General features: G+C 35.0%; 1 protein-coding gene across 4 annotated transcripts in view; it reads right to left on the reverse strand.

Annotated features, from left to right (window-relative positions):
- Pak3 (p21 (RAC1) activated kinase 3) overlaps positions 1-21,969 on the reverse strand; it is a 133,208-nt gene that overhangs the window by 25,129 nt on the left and 86,110 nt on the right. For all 4 annotated transcript variants that reach the window (XM_004640028.2, XM_023699899.1, XM_023699900.1 and 1 more), the window contains 5 exons: positions 7,950-7,998; positions 7,584-7,696; positions 6,079-6,196; positions 4,914-5,013; positions 4,214-4,410 (listed from right to left, as the gene is read on the reverse strand). In XM_004640028.2, coding sequence (XP_004640085.1) covers positions 4,214-4,410; positions 4,914-5,013; positions 6,079-6,196; positions 7,584-7,696; positions 7,950-7,998 — 577 coding nt within the window. The remainder of the gene's footprint in view (positions 1-4,213; positions 4,411-4,913; positions 5,014-6,078; positions 6,197-7,583; positions 7,697-7,949; positions 7,999-21,969) is intronic.

Here is a 21,969-nt window from a genome sequence, read left to right on the forward strand (position 1 = left end):
TCCATGGGTTCCAGAACAACATGTTCAAGGCCAATTATGTTGAGACTTCAGGCAATGGGGGACAGTAAGTAGCTTGTCTCCTGTTTGTCTTTGGAAGGGTACCAACCTCATAACATCAGTACAGTTAATAACTCTCTGACTTTTAAAAGGCATTTTATGAGCAAATTAGGTCAATTAGTATAGAATAATTTACATTTTAAATGTCTCAACCACTTTATAACTAGAGGGAAGCATAGCCTCCTTGCATCAAATATATGTTAAGGAGCAATATTCACAAAAGATTTGCTCAGTTAAAACACATACAATAAAGCACAAAAAAGAATGAAATACAAGCAGCTTTGAAATGGATAGCATGAGTCTTTACCTTGAACCTATCCTGTTCAGTGTAACCTGCTTATGGTTATTATGCTGAACTTGTACAGAACCTTCCACTCTTTGAGGGCCTTGGAGTACAGGCAATGTGAAATGAAAATTCTTGGAAGAGTGGTGACTCAAATATCCTTTTGTGAGTGGTTAAACAGCACACTAAACATCCTTTTTTTCTTACTCTTCTGGTCAGATATGAATTTCCATATTTTTTCTACAATGAGCAAGATACGGTGCTAGATGATTTTATATGCCTTATTAATTTAGTTTTTACACCAAGTTAACAAGACAGAAATTATCTCTGTTTTACAGAAAAGAAGCAGGCTTACAGGCTTCAGATGACTTAGAGGTCTCAGACCTTATAAGTTACAAGTGCAAGGGACAATAATACAGAACAAATTGGGAACCACACAGCTGAAATCAATGAATCAACAGCTTCTGAAAAAAAGAAACAGCTACAGAAAGGTATAGAGGAACTCAGATTGGAAATGAAAAAAGAAATCCCTGAATTAATAACATCTGCAGTAAAGAATCAAATGCAGAAACATATGGAGGAAACCCAATGCCCACCCAGAACAAGTGCAGAAGACACTAGCTCACCTCAAATGTATGAATTAATAGCGTCAATAGTAAATAAGCAACAGCAGAAAGTTATAGAGGAACTCAGCATAATTCATTTCTGAAATAAAAAAAGAATTCTCTGAACTCATAGCATCTGAAGTAAAGAATCAACTACAGAAACATAGGGAGGAATCCCAACCTGAAGAAAACACTGCAGTAAAAGAATTAATAACTGCTTCTAAAGAAGACATTGATAAAAAAATAGAAGAGATTAGAAAAATGACGAATCCCTTGGATGAGCAATGCAGGAAAGAAATAGAAAGCATGAAGCAGAGTCAAAGAGATATAGAGGAACTTAAAAATCTCAATCACAAGCTTGCAAAACCGTTTCAGTGAAAGTGAAGACAGAGTTTCAGATCTTGAAGACACTGGTGCAGCTAGTGAAAAGGTAAGAAAGGATCTCTTCAAAACAACTAGGATGCAGGAAAAAATAATCCATCACCTGCAAGATGATGCAAAGATGAACAATGTGAGACTAATAGGCATCAATGAGAAAGAAGGAGTCAATACAAATGACATTAAAAATATGGGCAGAAGTAATATCTTATAAGTTATAGAACCAAGATACACTCAGATTGTGTTACTGAACCATTCTTTTTTCATTTGTTCGCCAACTTCCACTCTACCAGTCTGTTTTCCTTCCTTTACTTCACTTCTTTCCTTTCACTGTTTTCTACCTCAAAGCACAACAGTGGAGGGCAGTTATAGCAGTGGAAAGATTTGAAAGACAAGAGGATTAATGTAGCATTCATTAAAATTTGTAAAATTCTTGATGATTTTTTGTTTCCCCACCACACATGGACTGGTCTGCAGAATCCAAGAAAACGTTGGCTCCCTACACCCTCATGCTTTATCTTTTTCTTTCTAGTTTCCCAATGTTTTCAATGACCACATTTTCCAAACTCCAAATAAAGGCATCTATCTTAAGACATGTTTATTTAAAAGAACATGAGGACAGCATATTTGAAGTCAAGCATAAAAAGTCCCCTGGTGTCCAGGAGAGATAGATTTAGAATAGAGCCAGCACAACATGGACTTGTTGATTAATTAACTGGAGACTGATCACACAAGGAGAGTAATTAGTAGAGTTAGAGTAAGTCCTTATCATAGGAACTCAGCAGGGTGGTCTTTCTGACAGGTCTTTTGGCCAGTGCTTTAATGTAAGCTTCCTGAACCTTGTGGTTTGTTAATCTGCAAGTACTTGTTTAGATATAAGGTTGGGAATTCTAAGAAACAAGCTGTTAATTATGAATTCCAATCTCAGGGTGGAAGATTCCTATAAGATTAAAACTTGTTTAATTCTTTTCTAACAATTAGCTGCCTAACTAAAGAGCAATTAATTATAATTGGGGGACTGAAGAAGGTAATAAATGCATTACTGAGACACATTGCTTTTCAGAGCCATTTATCTAATCCTTAAATTCTGTAGGTTGTAAATTACACATTAGAAGGCCGGAAGCAAAATAACTATAATCCATTTAGTGCCTCCAATCTCAGAAGATTTAGAGGAGGAAATCCATGGAAACAACAGGCCTGATGTGTTTTTTCGCTGCTATTTCTTAATGAGCAAAGGTAGTTAAATAATAAGGAGAAGCCCATGTAATTATCCTGATGCACTGGTCTATAGGTCAGGGGTGGGCTTGATTAAATTCATGAAGGGCTGAGCCACAAATGGTAGAAAAATGCCCCCTTTTCCCCTTCAGCCCTGCAGACAGCTAATCAATGTGTGCAACTCACTTGCAGATCTTTTCATGAGACTGAAGCAATAGCCCATAGCTCATATCTACTGTTTTCTAACCAGTGCAGGGATTAAAACAACAGTCCAAGTATCACAGAGGAATTAGAACAGGACCAGAATGAGGCTGTCCCCCCCCCCATTTCCCACATGGGAAATGCAGCTTCAATTACAAAATGTTCAACTGCACAAAAAACTAGACAATTAGCTTTTAGGGTTGCTTGAATATATAAAAACCCACACCTACATATTTGGCTTGAATATGGATTTGATAAACTTAATGGGAACATACTTAACTGTTTACTAAGGATAAGAGTTTTTGTACAACAAAGACAAAATTCAGTTGCAGACTCTTGGTGTTAAGGCTACAGATGATGTACAGGAAGCCCTTGACACTATGCATAAGTTTTGACAGCAAAATTTGAATCCGTGAATATTTCACTTTTTGGTGTTATGCCTTCTATATACACAAAACTCAGCTTTTGGGTCACCATTAGGCTATATAGAAGAAAATGGCTTTTGGCACATTTCTGCCTTCAGCAACCATTGGTTTAATATCCCATTATCTTTTCCTTCCACCATCGATGGAACATCTCTGACTAAAGATGGTGAGTTGGGTAGGGAAGTGGAGCTTTTTCCCTGTGCAGGGTAACTGGACCACATGGGGATGAAACCTCTGGTATGGCAATAGCAAACTGAGTTATCCAACCCAAACTATTTCCATTCATTTTCTACTTGACAGTCTTCTAATTAAATTTGCAATTTCACCAGGCTGATATGTCTACCTCTGTGTTTCATTCAACCATGCTGTTGTTGCTCAATAAATCATTACTAGTAATGAAATAAAATCCAATTTAAGAAATTACTGCTGTTCTGGAAATGTATTTATTTACTTTGTTAAAGTAATTACAAAGTAAGTGTTGCCTAAATAGATCATTTATCCCTGTTATGTGATAAAAATACCCTCTTCCTTCTACATCTTTACTTCCTTCCACTTCTCCACTGTTATGCAGTGAACACTATACTGAAGAATAGTAAATACCTTTTAATTTTTAAAATTTTAAAAAATACCCTTGAGAAGTATTATCAAAGCACGTTAGAAAATAGTTAAGATACTGTAAGAAAATCTAAAATCTCACAAATGTTCAAAAGGGAAGGGAGAAGTGAATGGAAAAGAAAAAAAAATAAAACAGAGAACAAATGGAAACAAAGCTTTTGTAAATGAGGGAAAGCTGTTAAAGGGCACACAGGAGAATGGAAAAAAAATCAAGTTATATCATGCACAGGTAAAAATGATAAAAGTGATCACTACGTATACTTAAAATGTACCAGTAAAGTTAATTTATAAATTAAATAATAACTTGATGCTTCTTTAGGGCTTGGTGTTATTATCCCAAGGGAAGAGCCCATTCTCGTCACTTTTACTGGAAGCAAGATACTTGGGCTTTTCATTTTCTGGGAATGAAGTACATGAATTCTCTTCAGACTTACCCTGAGTGGATTTTCATTAAGGTAAGGGGGTTCACCTTCCACCATTTCAATTGCCATGATTCCCAGAGACCAGATATCAACTTTTGGACCATAAGCTTTTCGAGTCACCACCTCAGGTGCCATCCAATAGGGGGTGCCCACCATAGTGCTTCGTTTACTTTGCTCTGGAGTGATCTGGGCACAGAACCCAAAATCAGCTGTATGGAAGAAAAAATCAGTTAAAAGAAGCACAGATTATTTTCATTCGACAACAGATTGCTTTTAAATATAGCTGAACCTTCCTTGGTTAGATACTGAGCTTATAAAACTGCTTATTAAATCACATCCTTTAGTTTTTTTGATCTCTCTGTTGGTCTTGATTTTAAAGGAGTCTGAGATAACTGATGAATGATATGTCATCTTTACTAGATTTCATTGTAGTTCTCTATCCCTCTTGCTATTTAATGAAACCTAAAGGTTCTTTCAGCTTTCCAATTAGGGATTTTTCAGCCATTCACTCTAGAGGTTACTAAATGTACTGGAATACTAAATCCAAAAAATCTAGTCACAGCCTACAAGAACATAATATTAAACACATTTGTTAATGCCTATTGGGCTCTTAACTACTTTCACTTTCTATAGCCACTATCTTAAGATAAACAGTTAAAGAACATAAATTCTCTAATACTTTCTCAAACACAATCCAGATCAAAATACCTACTCAATTTAACAGAGCCATCCATCCCGAGGAGAATATTGTCGCTCTTTATGTCTCTATGGATCACTTGGTTTGAGTGTAAGAAATCCAGAGCTTGGAGGCACTATTGAATCAGAAAAGCAATTCTAATTACATCACAGTTTAAAAAAAATCTAAGTTTCAGTTCCAGACAAACTTTGGATGTGGCTACAATTGTATGTTGTCAGTGAAATAGATTACTTTTTAACATTACTTTAAAACCACATTGCCACTTACAATTATTTCGTATAATGCATTTGATGGCTAGCATTAGACTCTAGGGATAACAAACTAGGCCATGAAGAATGAGGATGTGATAAACACCAGTAGTCATTACTACAACCAAGTTAATCTGTCAATTAATTATGTAGCAGCATACTTATCTTGAGGACATAGATCCATTTTGGTCTTATAAAGATATACTTACCAGTCCTCTCTGTACATAGAATGATTTGATTTAGCAGGTCTGGAGTGAACTCAAGAAATTGAACTTGAAACAAGTACCCCACACTATTTCTGATGTGCAACTGTTTTTCAGAATGGCTCCTAGACTATGAAGCAATCATAGGCACTTGTTTGGAAGTGTTTTGTACCATAATAGTAGAAGATGGCAACCATAGGCTCAGGGTAGAATTTCTCCCTGCATGACTATAAGCTTGATTTAATAAAGATCAAAAAAGCCATAGAAAGACAATGAAAACAAATAGGGCCTCATGAAGGCTGTGCAAGAGTGTGCTACTGGGTTAGGACCTAAATTTTTATTTATTTACTTATTTGTATTTTAGGGAAGGGTCTTCAGGGTGTTCAGGGTCTCACTACTAGATCATACTCGTAGTGTTCCACCTGTTAACAGCCTCCAAAGAACTGGGATTACAGAAGCGTGCCACTGCACCCAGTCTCAATTGCCATCTCAGCATGCCTCAGGGGTGGGGCCAGTATGGCAGGCCCAGGGATCAAACCCCCAGCCCCTGCACCTGCTTGCTGGCGCTTTAATCCACTGAGATATTTGGCTGGCTCTAGGACCTAAATTTTTACTTCAGTAAAGCAATTGTGTTATTGTTACTTTATCACTATGAACATTCTGAATCAGCAGAAATAAAAACTGCCTACACTGGTGCCCTTGTCAGCAAGAAATGCTCATCTTTCTCACCTCTCTGCAGACAGCTGCTATTTGTCCTTCATCCATACATGTCTCTGTGACCACATCCGTCAAAGAGCCACCAGCCAAGTATTCCATGACTACCCACAGTTCATCACCCACTAAGTAGCTATGGGAAGAGAAGAAAAAGTCTTTGACTTGTCATGAAGGAAAAGTGGAGCCTCTGAACTTTCCTATGTCTCAGTTCTGATAGAAATCAGTTGTGACTGGGACCATGTTCACTTATTTGAGAAGTTATTAGGGATTATCCCCCACTGGTCAAAAATAGGGGACTAAAGTCACCAGAGCCATACAATATAGGCAGAGAGCATGAAATTATTCAAATCACCTGGTAGCAGCATGGATCAGGTCATTTGGCCTCTCACTCAGCAAGAGAGAAGCATTGTAGAGAACTGGATAACCCCAATGGTTCCACCCTACCCTGAATCATGTCACTGTGAAATAAGACTTTTAGCACCATGGTACACAGCCTGGAGTGCCCATAAAGTTCATCTGGAAGCTTGTTAAATATGAAAATCCATAGGCTCTATTTCATGAGTTATAAAAACAGCCTAGAAATTGGCATTTTTTTACAAGTGCAAATGCAATTTTAACAAAATTATAGATGCAGAGAAACTCCACCACTGTGCTATGGGGGGGGGCGCTCAGGGGACACTTTACAAGAAACCCTGATCAAGATTCTAAAATTAGGTGCTTCTCTGACTAGCTCCAGGGCCTGAGTTCAATCCCTGGTTCTGAAAAAAACAAAACCAAGAACAACAACAACAACAAAAAACCCTCTAAAATTTGACCATTCTTTTTTCCTCCCCATTTTTCTTCTGTCTATCTGGCATAAAACACAGACAAAGTCTTAAGATCATGCAGGTTGAAGGCCTGGCCTTGTTTCTATTTTTGTATCAAAAAGAACAAAGTATAATGGTATAAAACAAACACTAAAACTGAGTAAGACAAATGTTAGTCACAAGTGAAGTACTAGCACTGCTTTTTAATGGCTTATAATATGCTAATACTAATGGTGAAAGAGACAGCAAATACCTGGTTTAGGAAAAGGTTTAAGATTAAAGTCTTAGCCCCAGACCTCACGTCAGTTAATCACAAAGTCCCATTAAAGCAGGGCCAGTGTAGTTGGCCTTCTTCCCTAGTGTCTCAGAGATCAGATGGGCTTCAAACATCTGCTGTAATGTTTGTACACTACCACTTTCTCTTATATGCAAGGGGATATTTCTTGACAACAGGGAATCACACTTCTCAAAAATAAATTATACCAATTGTTTATATTTAGCAATGAGTCCTTAGAATATTTTTTCAACTGTTTTGATGGGTGGACAAAGGTAAGTAGGGGCACGTTCAACAATAGAGCTCACATTGTACTACTTTGTACTACTGAAGATATATTTGTAGAACTCTTGTTAAAATGAGTATTCTGAAATAAAATAATTTGCCAAGAAAATGATATCCTAAAAGAAAACAGGTACACAATGAGAGAAAACACTTACCTATCTAAATAATTAACAATATTGGGGTTCTTATTTTCCCTCATGACCAGAATTTCATTAATAATTAATTCCTTTTTGGGTTGCTGTTGAAGGTTCATCTGCTTTATAGCGACCTGAATCCAATAATTAAAATATGAGAATGAATTGTAGTTGTTACAGTTAACACAAATATCAGTATCATGGGGACATGGGAGAGGAATGCAAACTCTTCACTAAGTTCTTTCTCTGTACCACAAACCTATGCCCTTTCTCTTTGATCAACCATGAACAGACTACCCACTTTTTTCAGGCACAGATGTCATTAGTGAGGAAACCTGATAAACATGAATAAAAGGGTAGTAATCAAGATTGAATGACAGTATTTACCTCTTGTCCTGTGGCAATATCTAGTGCTGTATAAACAGTACCTGATGCCCTGTGAAAATGAAAATTATCAAATGAGTAAGTAATCAAAGTCTTACCAGTATATATCATTTGGCATAATATGTAATGATTTTCAACAGAGGAAAATTAGCAAGTCAAGATTAAAAGATAAAGTAAAACAGGAGAATTTTTTAAACATTTTTGTAGTAAGAACACTTGACATGAGATACTAACATATTTTTAACACTAACATATTTTAAATATCTTCATATATTTTAAACATTAATACGTTTTTAAAAAAATACACAGTGCAGAACCTCCATATAGAGTAACTACACCTGAAACAATCACTGTGTGCCTTGTGATGGGCTAGAAACTCCAGTCAAACTTTCTGGCACCAGTTCCTGGACTATGCTCTATGCAATAATGAATTGAGCAAACTGGCTTTGTTCCTCTTAGGAAACTACTGCAATATTCCAAATATTTCTTGGATTCTGCAACAATCAATATTCTAGGCCTTGGATCAAACTGAAATATAACTTAGGGGAAAAAGTACATCAGTTTTTGCTTAAGCAACTGTAAATTAACATTTTGCATTGGGACAGAGAGGCTCTTTTCATATATTTTAGTTTTTGAGACTATCTTCTAACAAATCAATCACTCGCAGTCCTGTTCAGTACTACGGCTATACGAAGCAACAATTATTTGGCCTTGCTATGGAACTATTGTTTTTCTTTTGGCTGAATTTTTCAACAACTTTTATAAAACAGCACTCTAGCCAAATATCCTTTTAAAAAATCTGTCATTCCTTCACTCTTGGTAGTACTTATGCTTCCTTTCCAACCTCAGTTACAGCACTCTCTTGATTTGCACATAGAAATTATATACTAAAGTGAATTAATGTACTTTTTTTGTGAATTACACCTGAATTCTAGATCTCTTTCCATCACCTCCCTAAAGAAAAGGAAAGCAACCCAGTCATTTTCATTTTTGCTAAATGAAGAAACTAGGATAGAAATAAACCCTGTGAGTCCTAGATATTATAATGGTCCATCACTGTGAGCTAAACCTTTTGGTCATTGTTTCTTTACTGTCTGCTCCCTATTTTGCTTTCTGAGTCCAAGCATTTTCTTATGTCAAGTATTTCTTTGTAATTTTTCTGCCTAAATGAATAAAAACATACCTCATAGCCTTAGAAGTTTATATTACTTGAATTCTATTTCATTTCTCTCCCAGAAAATGAAATATGCAGTGTAGTTTACAGACTGATTATTACCAAAGATCTAAATTCTAATATGTGGTCTACTGTCAACAGGCTACGTGACCTTGGGCTAGTCATTCTTGTTCACTGAGTTTCAGTTCTTAACAGTGATAACAGTAAACATGCATTGAGCAAGTTGTGTCAGGCACTGTGATAAGAACTTTGTATAATTTATTTTTGGAATCATTGCCATATTTATATGTAAAGCAGGTCTATTATTCTCATGTTATAGATGAGGAACTTAAATTTCAAAGAGGGTAAATAATCTGCTCAAGGTAATAAACAGCTATACTGCTGTTGGCGTTCTGCTTGGGCTTAAAATACCTCTTGCAAACAGCTTAAAACATCTACTGAAATTCATTTAATAGGTGCCACTCAAACCAGGATTTGGTAATTCTAGAAATTATTTAAGCTGGTGGTTTATATCAAAGAGACCATTGTTTCTACTTTGTATTTTCAGACTATGGGTTTAGAGAACAGAGTTGTTTTTTTAATTTCTTTTTTAAATTAATTTTATTGAGAAACAAATAGCAATGAGACAGTTTCAAAACTGATTAATAGGACAGTTCTAATAATTAATACATTGTATATTGTTGTGTTCTTAGTATTTATTCATAGTACAAGATGCAGACATGATATCCTGTCCAAATACTATTAGTACAAATCATTCTTTTCATTGAATTAAGAGAAAGTAGTTGTATGTCTACCCTAACTTTTGTATATACAGATACAAAAGGGTCCTTCATTTGTATCCTCCTTTTTGGTTTAGTTTTGTCAGAGATGGGTATTCCATAGTTGAAACCCAATAAATATATGCTGAATGAACACACCGATAAAAACATTCACAAGCAAATGTGCAATTTTAGTAACATCTTCCCTTTCTGTGAAGGGTGCATTTCTTCTACTTAAATCAATGTGAAATATTGGGAGTAAACTATTGGACATTCCTGGCTTCAGAGGGCAATACTCAATTTGTCCTTCAAACCGCAGAACTGTTCTGGGCTCAATGGGAATAGATAATCTCAATTTGGATGGATTTCAGCTGCAATAAGCCCTGAGCAACTACTTAAACCTAATTGCAAAATATTATTTCTAACCACCTTTTTATGGTTTATTCTTATATATTTAAGCCATGTACACAGCTTCTTTAGATGCAAGTGACAATATCTGTAAAACAAGATAATAGTAGCACTAATCTCATAGGACTGCAATGAATCAAATGGCCTAATCTATGTGAACATTTGGCCCAGGGCCCAGATCAGGTTGATGATTAATACAATTGCTGCTTGTGCTTCTGCTGCTTCTCCTTTGCTCTTATTGCTTTCATTAACAGTTTCACAGTAGGGGATGAACTGTTGGTTTGTCCCTTAAAGTATCCTAGCCAAATAATCCTTGCTAGCATCTGTCTTTATTTCCCAAAGGACAGACGTTAAAGGTGATCTATTGGAACACTGTAGAGGGTCCACATTCTAGTTTTCTCATAGGAAAAACGTTGACTTTTTCTTTTAAGCTTGCAACACTATTATCAAATAAACTCTCAATACATAAAATAAATAAAATGGAGCAAATCCATATAAAGCTCCACAGACAGACCTAAAATGCCAACTCAGGTGGCTTTTCCTTTATTCACCACCCACATCCCTCCAGTCCTGAAATCTATTTGCCCTGTCCCAGGTGCTAAAATTGTGATTGACTTGAAATGCAAGAGGATTACTGTTTATCACCTCGTGAACTCAACCTTTCAGATCCTTGGCATTTGTTTGTGGCCCACACTCTCTTCAGTATTTCATTGTCTTAAAATTGCCAGTCATAACCCTGAAATCCCAGTATCTTGAGTTTTAGGACATTCAGTGTTGTAGAATTGCCACAAATTCCTAATTCACAGAGGTTTAAAGAGCCTGAAACTCTAGGTCTTTGGTTATTAACTAAAATGGAAGTTTTTTCTTCATTTCCTCTTTTTGCTTCTAGGTAATTGTATGGTGGAAGGAAAACAGTCCAGTAGCTAATAACAGTGCTTTAATAAATGATTCTTGAAGGAGACTGAACTCTCTTCAAGATGTTTTCCTTCTTCCTTTACCTTTGTTTCCTATCTTAAAAGGTGTTATACATCCTATTCCACCTACCACACTTGAATTCAGGTATGTTAGATAGCTAAAATTCACTGTTCTGTTGTGTAAGTTAATGGTTTTCCCAGCTTCCAGTCTTTGCAGAACACTCAACTGAAATGCACAAGCTAGAGCTATCTTTAGCACTCTTTGCACCACAATTCAATTATAGTCCTCTATTGCAACAATTTCACACTCAACTAGTAAACATGAGTCTCTCCTTGAAGAGAGTTCAGTCTCCTTCAAGAATCATTTATTAAAGCACTGTTATTAGCTACTGGACTGAGAATAGTATCCTTCATTCTCATTATTGAAAACTGCCCCAAGTTCAAATCCTATAAGTTCCTAGTTGTGAGACCCTAGGTAAATAATTTAATGCCTCTGTGGCTTAGGACAAAAGGGGATTAAATTTATACAGTGCTTACAATGTATATACTTTTGGCCTATAATAATTATGCAGTAAACATTAGTGGTGATGACAGTTATTATTTGTTTATAACCTAACAGAAATAATTTCCTAAATTGTTGTCTGAAATTTTCAAGATATCACAAGAGAAATTCAACATCTACCTAAGATAGAGGTGTTTTTTTTTTTTTTTTTTTGGAAGGGTCTACAGGGTGTTCAGAGTCTCAATTCTAGATTGGACTTGTAGTGATCCTCCTGTTTACAGCCTCCCAAGAGCTGGGATTACAGGCATGCGCCACCATGCCCAGTTTCAATTGCTGTCACAGCATGCCCCAGGGGCAGTGCTGGCATGGCAGGCCAGGGGATCGAAGCCCTGGCCCCTGCACCTGCACCTGTGCCTGCTTGCAGGCACTTTAATCCACTGAGCTATTTGGCCAGCCCTATCTAAGATAGAGTTAATTCAAACACTACATATTATTTTCTTATAGCTTAACTCAAGATTTGCTGGGTATCACCTGCTGGTCAAAAACTTTACACAGCAATTCTATGTATTTTGTTTAATGCTTTATGAAAAATAAAATATTAATACATACAGTATAATTTTCAAAATTATTTACAACCTGGGGTGCACAGAGATAATGAGGCAGTCTTTGCTGGTGGCATTAAGAAACACTTACCTTGTAATAGATGACATATAGTAGTGTATACTGTACATCCTTTCAAAGAAATAATCTTCAAAATAACTGTATGTCACATTGATTTCTCCAAAATGAAATTTACAACATCCTGGGGGTATACTGAGCTGTCTCAAGGCATATACTTATCAAATACAATTTTAATTCATTATAATAAAAAATGCTCTTTCATTATTTTAGGATATATAGATTCCTCAAATTAAACTGACAAGGATGCAGACTGAAAATCTTATCTGGCATATTGTGACTAGTGTGCTAAAATGGGCAACTTTGTAAACTTGACTTTTGTGCTGCCACATAATTACACTGACATTCATTACCTCTCCATTCTGGTTATATTAAAGACAGATTGCTCTAGGGGGATCACTTGGTGTCATTCCCTAAATTATGCAATGAAATTGTGCTTTATTCAGACTGAAAGGCAAATAGAAGATAGTGTCATGTTGTTCATTTTCTTATTACAGATAAGAAATCTGAAGCCCCCCAAAAGAATGTATATGTCGACTATGACACAGCTAATAAATAGCAAAACTCTCCTAACTGAATTAGAGATTTTTTTTGTTAACCTATACAATGGTTAAAGAATATTAAACCAACATATTGCTCTACCATTAGGCCTCATCATAAATTACAGCGTAATGAGCAGTACTGCTGGCTTCTTGGCATCACATTCGATGCTTTATCAACAGCCTCTCCTTGACATAGCCAAGTACACAAAACTCAAAGGAAAACACTGGCACCTAGCCCAAATGGACTACAAAGTAACAAACAATTCACTGTTTTTTCCCTTTTCCTCACAAGACAAGCCAGTTTAATTATCAGCACTTTTCATCAAGTTTTGATGTTTTCTGGTAAGAGCTAATGTCAAGTGATGTTCCCGAGTAGTTGCCAAAGTGCCAACAGGGTAGGACTCATAGTTTAGATAAATCACTTTGATTTCAGCAAGGAAATGAATTAGAAGAAGGCAAGGAATTGAGCATGGAAGAAATTTCTCAGAAGTGAAGAAGGCTAAAAGATAGGCCATGTTCCCATGTAAGGTTTTGCAAGTATAAATATGGTGCTAGTGAGATTGCAGTCAGGAATTTCATTATTTAGGTTGCATTTTTTCATATATAGTCTTCTACTAATGTCACTTCTACTAAGAGCTTTATCATTTACTGAGCCTTTTCTCTGACAGCTTTCTGTTAATAAACGACTTTATTTACTGCCCACCCTATACAACCTTATTATTCTTATTCTATTTTATTTTATTTGGCAGAATCAGGGATTGAACTCAGACTCTTGCAAGTTCTTATTCTACTGAGCCATCTTCCTGGCCCCTCTATTATTCTTATTTTAGAAATGAATAAATTGAAACTGGGAAATGGTAAATGGCTTGCCTGTGGTTACAGTTTGCAACTCAGCTTAAAAATGCATCTGTTGGATTCTATAGCTCATGTTCTTAACTCTCCTCTTATGTTTTTAAAGATAGATTTTTCATCATTTTTCATCAATGCTAAGTGCAAACATGGTACTTCTGCACACATTGGTATCTGTTATGCTAAGCTGACTCCTCAAAATATTTATCCTGCCTCTAATTTTCTACATACTTAGACCACATGTTCCCTTTAAGCCATTTATTTTATTCCAGGACATAGTATGTTTGATCCTTTTCATATAACTATACTAGGTGATTCTCTTTTTTTCTGATTCAATTAAGAATTGTCATGTGACTGACATTGGAATGAATTTAGGATTAATTTATAAGGCTAAACATTTTTTAAATACTTAAGAAAATTATTACTCATATGACTGTTTATAAATTATCTCACCATATTAATACTATATATCTATATCTATATATCTATATCTAGCTATATATAACCCATTACTTGTTTGTTGAGACATAAATCCTGTAGGCCTCAGGAATGGCAAAGAATAGTGTTAATACTGCATTCAATAACTTCTTAAAAAAGTAGTTTTAGTGTTTTCTTTTGTGTAATTTATATAGCAAAAATTATCTTTAAGGTACATAAAATACATTTTTTTCAAAATCATGTTATTTTGCTACTTTTATAAGTATACAGAATGCCACGGGGCCAGGTGGTATAATCTTTAATTAGAAGGATTAGAAATTTTAATAGGGAATTTTGTTTTCATTAGGGCATGACTCTTCCCAGAGTATTAAGGGTCATCTAATTTTAAATAGACCTGTAATACACTTATGGCCACGAGACCTGAGAGCTCTGTGAGTTACAATGCAGTGATAATGAGGCCACAGTTGCAGAGCTTAATCCCTGAGAAAGCAGATAGCTCTCAACTACACCAGTATGAAATCTAAGCAGCTGCTTAACAGTCTGAACCACTGCTTTCAGGGGAACCTGGATAGGAGAGGAGGGCAGGTGATTTAATAGAAGTTCATTACACTGGCTAGAAAAAAGAAGGACCCCCCAAAAAAAACACAGGGCAACTCTACTAATGGTAGATATGGCAGGTAACTGAGTGGCAAAATCATTCTTTACAAAGAATAGGACACAACACAGCACCTTTAAGAGCATTAAGTAGAACACAGGACACCTTCCTTTGCTCTATAATATTGTTCTTCACAAGCGCTCCACCTCCTCCAATCTCAAATCTTAATACAGAACTCAGATTCTACCTATTTAGTGCTTTATAACAGTGTTCTACCTCATGTGGCCCAAAACATACCCACTGAGGAAGCAAACACTTTTGAGATGGGTGGTCTTTACCAAAGAATAACTTGTATAAGCACACATGACACTACTTCTGCTCTTGCCCATGGTTTTATCAGCAAGAATAGCCAAATAAAACTCAAGTTAGTTGTTTTAGTCTCAGCTCCTATCCCTGATTTCCATGATGTATACTTTGCTTTGTTATGTATACATTACTTTTGTGTACATGGGTAAATCAAGCTGTTAATTATCAAAATTTTTAAGAAACAAGATTTGAAAACATTCACCAATAAAAGAACTGTTTATGTTTGGTAATAAGAAGGGGACTCCTTACTGAATAGCTGAGAAAAATCTGGGGAATATATAGTACGATAGATTTGTTCTCAAGTCTTCAGAATTTTAAAGCAACAGAGACTGAGTTTGATTACAAAAGAGCTAGTAATGATGCTTGTTGGCAGTTACCAACAAATTCAGCATACGGTCACCCCATCATATCGTGATTGGCCAAGATTCAAATATTGTACAAAATCCCTTTGGCCAGATGTATATCTTTGTGTCAAGAAATGTTCCCATTGTTACTTTCTGTCAAATGTAGCTGCACAGATAAACTAATCTGTGTAAAAAAAGATACAATATTTTGGCATTATATAGATGTTCAATAGCTATACTAAGTTGGCCAATGAATTCTTTAAATTTTGTCACATACATTCCTCTTAGACTTCCTTTGTCACACATGTTCTCCTTTAAAAATGATGGTGGAATGGGTTTTAATTATAGAACTATAGTCCCAAATAAATGAATACAGCAAAGAGACACTCTAAAAGGCACACTCCTACAAAGTTGATGGTATGTTAAATGGAAAAGTATGGAGGGAAATTAAAACATACAAGTTAAAAATGCATACATATTTCACCTAACATTTCTTTTGATTTTTTTTTTTTTTTTTTTTGGTCTTTCTTTCTTTCTTTCTTTCTTTCTTTCTTTTTTTTTTTGGTGGAACCGGGGAGTGAACTCAGGCCTTTGCGCTTGCCAGGGAAGCGCTTACTCTACTGAGCCATCTCCTCAGACTTTCACCCAACATTTCTAAATTTAGCTACTTATCGTAATGATAAATTTGCACAGCTATGAATTGCTTATTCATAAGAATCATCACTGAAGTATTGTTATAATAGCAAAACATCAGAAACAAACTAAATGTCCACCAATAGGGGCCTGGTTAAATATATCATGGTTCATCCAAACAACAAAACACTGTGCAATTGTTAAAAATGATGACTACTGATATAGAACAATCACTAAACCACAGAAAAGAAGCTACATGATATCACTTGTGTTAAAACTGTACTCACAATAGGTAGATACAGGGATGCATACCTGAAATCCCAGCTACTTGGAAAGCAGTGGCAGGAGAATTACAAATCTGAGCCCAGCTTGGACAATTTGATGAGATCCTATCTCAAAATGAAATTTTCAAAAAAAATTGGGCAAAAAGTTCAATGACATAGCCCCTGCCTAATGGTGAAACCCTGGGTTCAATCCATAGTACCACCAAAAGAAAAATGAAACATCTATGAAAAAACAAAACAGAAAAAAGGGAAGAGAGCAACAACATATACGCCAAAATGAAACATAATGATTTTGTTCTCCCCAAAAAGGTGCCTTATATATAAGTCCTCATAAAATTTGTCACGTAAAGTCATAATTTCCTATATTCATTTAATTTTCTCTATTCAAGAGATTTATTTTTTCATATCAGGAATGGAACTCAGGGTCTTGTGCTTGTCAGGCAGGCACTGGTACCACTGAGCTATACAATAAAGTACAATTTAGGACAGATATATTAGGTTGAAATAGCCTTAAAAATGCTTATTTTGGATGCTTATGAAGAGTACCTGTCAGAATCAGAAAGAAAGGAACAGAGTAAGTTATTTTTGAGAGTATGATCTTGTAATAACAAGTTTTAGATGTCATAAATAAGACTTGAAAAGATTTCACTGAAAAATGGAGTAAAATGAGCCCCTATAAGCCACAGATGGGAATATCTTATCATTAAAAATAATGATGATGAATGCAAATTTATTTAAAATGGTAAAAATATAAAAACCATGAGTTGATAGGAATATTTTAAATATAACAGAATGTATTGTTTCCTCACTAAAATAATCAATCAAAACTCTCCTTACTGGATATTTTGGTAGTAACTCAGATATTCTTCCCACTGAAAGTTGGCAATTAAAAAATAAAGAATTTTGTCCTCAGTTTGATATTCAACTCTATAGAAAATATGAAGAATGCATCCTAATTTCCTTGTATGACCTATATTTCAGTGTACTTGCAGGGTATTAGCCAGTGAAGTATAATTCTTTTCACCAAAAGTATTCTAAGTATTAAGTACGGAAGGAATGATGGATTTAGAAAACTACTCTTTTTCCAATCGCCGATAGAATATTTATTTTAGCAATAGTCACCCAAAGATAAAATTATTGGATGAACAGCTGATGAGGAACTTTACATGGGAGGGTACAGTCTCTGGTTGAATATACTTATTGATCTACTCATCACTAAAATATGAGACTAACAGAAAGTCTGCATCTTGCTGTGATTATAAATAAAAACACCACCTATGAGGAAATCTTGACAAAACTTATACCTGAATCTAAGTCCCTAGAGTTAACTTCCAATTGTAGGAAAAACAGGGAATGGACAAGCAAGTTTAATATCAAAGAAAGCTATCAGTAAAACAAAGAAAGGATACATTTTACTAGGTAATGTGCAATTAGTCAACAAGTCAGTGGTAGCAGAAAAGAAAATGGAGATTGCTTTAAAATGCAGACAGAAAAGAAACAACCAAATGCAATATTAGATGTTCTTTGGTTGTTGATTTGAATGGATCAACTATAAATTTACCAATTGAAGAATTCTGATTATAGAAATCAGATATCATGTAATTGTTAATTTTTGTAGGTTGTTAAAAGTGGCATTTTGATTTTATTAAAATTATTTATAGTACTATGAATAACCAGTACAAAGACAACAATATGCAATGTATTAATTATTGAAACTGTCCTACTAATCGGTTTTGAAACTGTCTCATTGCTGCTTCTCAATAAAACTAATAAAAGGAAAAAATATATTTATAGAGAAATGTTGAATCTGGGTGATAGGAATATGAGGGTTCTTCTATTATTTTGTCTATTTTGTGTCAATTTTGAAATTTGCAGTAAAAATTTTAAGGAGTGATATAGTAATCATGTTATGAAGATCTAAATATATATGTATAGTGTAGACAGAGAAAACAATCATCTTAGTGTTATATGACTAGGCAATTGTGACAGCAATAAAATATCTGGAGCAAAATCATGTGAACTCAAATTCTCACTGATCTTAGATGGGAGTCAGGTGATATATTTGGATAACCACTGGTGGACTAAAGGAGGGCTCCAGTGATTACAGAAACAGTGATGATAAAGAACTCTAGGAAGACTTTAAAGACTATTGTTTATGAAATGTAAGAGTAGAAAAATACATATTAGTATATTATTGTGTATAATATGGTCTTACATATTTAAATGGGAGTAAATGAACAAGCTAAACACTATAGCTAGAGCTCCAATTTTTTACTTATAAATCACTGTATGCATTCAAGAGAGCAAAAAATTATAAAGTATTTTATGTGTCTCCTCATACTTAAGCATATATGGAGGCTGTGTTTGCATGCATGCATACAAAAAATGAGTGCCTGCATACCATAGGAAACTAATGTAGTTAATTTCTGAAAGGTTGTTCAGTGCAAGATAACTGGGAGGCTGAAGGACAAGTATTGGAATGACATGTGTTTTGATGTCTATTTTTATTTACTTTCCAAATTTTGGGTCATATCCAAGGATTACCTCTTCAAAAGAATTAAACAAATAAAAACACAGTGTAGTCTGTATCTTTCAGTGTTGTATAATATACTGCTGAACTATCATTCTAGCATTATTTCCAGTTAACAGTCCTGCCAAATCAGATTTTTGATTGTCTACAGAACTGGTGCTGTTGATGTCATTCTTTGTGTCTTCTTAATGTGCACTCAACAGATACTGAGTGTTAGGGGTGGGTTGGTAGCTGATTCTAGCAATCCTATCACTGTGGGAGGCTATGGCAGGAGAATTGTAAGTTGGAGTACTGCCTGGACAACTGAAACCTTGTATCAGTAAAAGAGGGGGATATAGCTGTGCATAGACTAAACCCTCAGAATCTGCAAGTCAAAATAAACTTCGTCTCTTCAAGTTGTGGGTATTGAGTAGTTTGTACCAGCAACAGGAAAGTGACTAATTGAGAAAAGCAGGCACTCCTCAAAAGTTCACTGAATTGAAAAAGATGTATGTTAAACTGGATCTAAGCCATCTCTTCTAACTTCACAAAATATTTTCCTGTTATATTGTTGAAAATAAAGTATAATATGAACCTGAACAAACAAAGGGGTTTGGTTTTCTATGCATTCTCAATGAAGAAAAGCCCTTAAAATGAATTCAAAGATATTAATGAGAAATCTGAGGACAGTTGCCACCATGACTAAATTCAACCTTATTACGTGATTACTTCCTGTTTAGGAATTATTACAGGTTTGTCAGTCATGGTTGTTGACTGAGTTTATATATTTGATTTTGTTATTTCACTCTACCCTATTTATAAAATATATCCCCTCCTTTCCTCCCTCCCTCCCTCCCTTCCTTCCTCCCTCCCTTCCTTCCTTCCTTCCTTCCTTCCTTCCTTCCTTCCTTCCTTCCTTCTACTTCAACTTTGTGTAGACCTTCTTTAATTGTCTGATTTTGAGGCTAAGTACAAAACACAGCAACTAGCGAAATATTGTCATTTTTAGGCTTCAGCTTACCACTATGATCTCAAATTATTATACATGAAATTCTGCATTTGATTTACTGCATGTTAGGATGGCAGAAATTCATACTGGAAAAATTTAGTTTTCCAACTAGATGAGAGTGATTGATTAATGAAGAGATTTTCTCAAATCCTGCTCCAGGAGTAAGCTGTTGTGTTCTCTGAAGCTGAAAATGGAATGCTGGAGATGGTGATTCTTAAACCAAATGATTACTGACATGATTTTAAAAGTCACATAAAAGTAGGTGAAGCAAAAGCAAAACACTAAAAAAAATCAAAATTTAATAAAAAGAAAATAAAAGCTCTATACATTGAGATTTGTAACTAGTTTGTCTAACTTAGGCCAATAATTCATGCAAAATTGGTTGAGAGCTAATTAAGTAAAAACAAAGTTATTAATAGCCTTTATCTAAAGAGGAAAACACTTCCCATTCACCTCAAGGCTTAACAGAGAAGAATCTGTTAAGAACAAATACAAAATTAGTCAATGAAGTAAATTGTACAATCACAGTAAATAGATTTAAATTACTAGATGATATCTCAAAACCTTTAATATATTTATGTATTTATTCACTGCTATTTATATATACAGGGTCCCACTGCATAGTCCAGGCTGACCTTGAACTCACCATGTGGTCCAGGCTGGCAGTGCACTCACAGCAATGTTCCTGTCTCAACCTTTCAAGTGCTGAGATTATAGGTGTGTGACACCACACGTGGCTCAAATTTATTTTTAAAATATATATTGATTGTATATAATGACACTTTGGGCTGGCTACATATATAAGAAGGGGTAGTAAATGAAACCATCATATATTAAAATCAACCAGATGATGAGATGTGATGACAAAGACCAAGAGACAAAAAGAGATGAACACACACTGAGGAAATGAGAGAAAAACAGACATGTATGTACACACACACACAATGACACAGGATGTAGGAAAGGTGACAGCTAGAAAGACAAATATTTTAATTAGTTTAACAAATATTTATTAAGACAAAGGTGTGGCAAATAGGGGAATCTAATTAAACTTTGAATCTGATACAAAGTAAACCTAGCTGTTGATCATAGCTGTATAAAATCATTTTGAGGGCCTATATGTGCAAAGTACTATGCCAGACGGTGAAAGAGACAAAAAGAGGAATGAAATAGGCTCTCCTTATTTGTTGGGCCTGTGAGTGAAATCCTTTAAAATGATGAATTTGCTAGGAACTGATGGTAGATATTTCTGAAGAGACCAGAAGGATCTCTGTATTGGGTTTTCATTTTAGGTTATAAAGGCTTAATAAAGATACTCAAAAATAAAGAAATTGGCTTTTAACTCTTAAAAGTCAGAGGTATAAATAATTGCTAGAAGGAGACATCTCCTTGGTATATGAGGTTGCTTGGTGATCTAATCTTTATTCTTTAAAGAATTAATTTTGCTTCATTACCTGGAAGATACTTGAAACCTTTTCTTCTTATTATTTTGCTACTTTTTAACTTCAATGTTATTTTTGGCCTAGTTGCGTCTTAATAAGAGTGAACAACCATGACAGAGTTTTACTATCTCTTACTCCCACCTCCCCAAAATAACCAAAATAAAGCATTTTATAATTACATTTTTTCCAGAACTGGAGATTGAACTCAGGACCAGGCAGGCATTTATAGCATTTTATAATTAATTAATAGTCCCATTTAAACCTACAATTACAGCAATACTGTCTATTAGAAATATGAGTTAGGGAGTCAGGGAGATAGCTCTGCAGCACAGCTCCTGCCTGGCAAGTGAAATGTCCTGAGTTCAACTCCTGGCACCAAAAAATTAAAAGAAAAATGATTTAGAAATATAACCAAAAATTTGGACATTTGATTTTATCAACCTAAAAAGCTTCTGCATATCAAAATAAACAACAGAATGAATAGACAACATACAAAATGACAGAAAATATTTTCAAACTGTACATCTGATGGTTAAAATGCAGACTATATAAGTAATCAACTTTATGAAAAGGTGAAC

This window comes from Octodon degus, unplaced genomic scaffold (genome assembly GCF_000260255.1).
Source record: "Octodon degus isolate 3935 unplaced genomic scaffold, OctDeg1.0 scaffold00117, whole genome shotgun sequence".
Lineage (NCBI taxonomy): Eukaryota > Metazoa > Chordata > Mammalia > Rodentia > Octodontidae > Octodon > Octodon degus.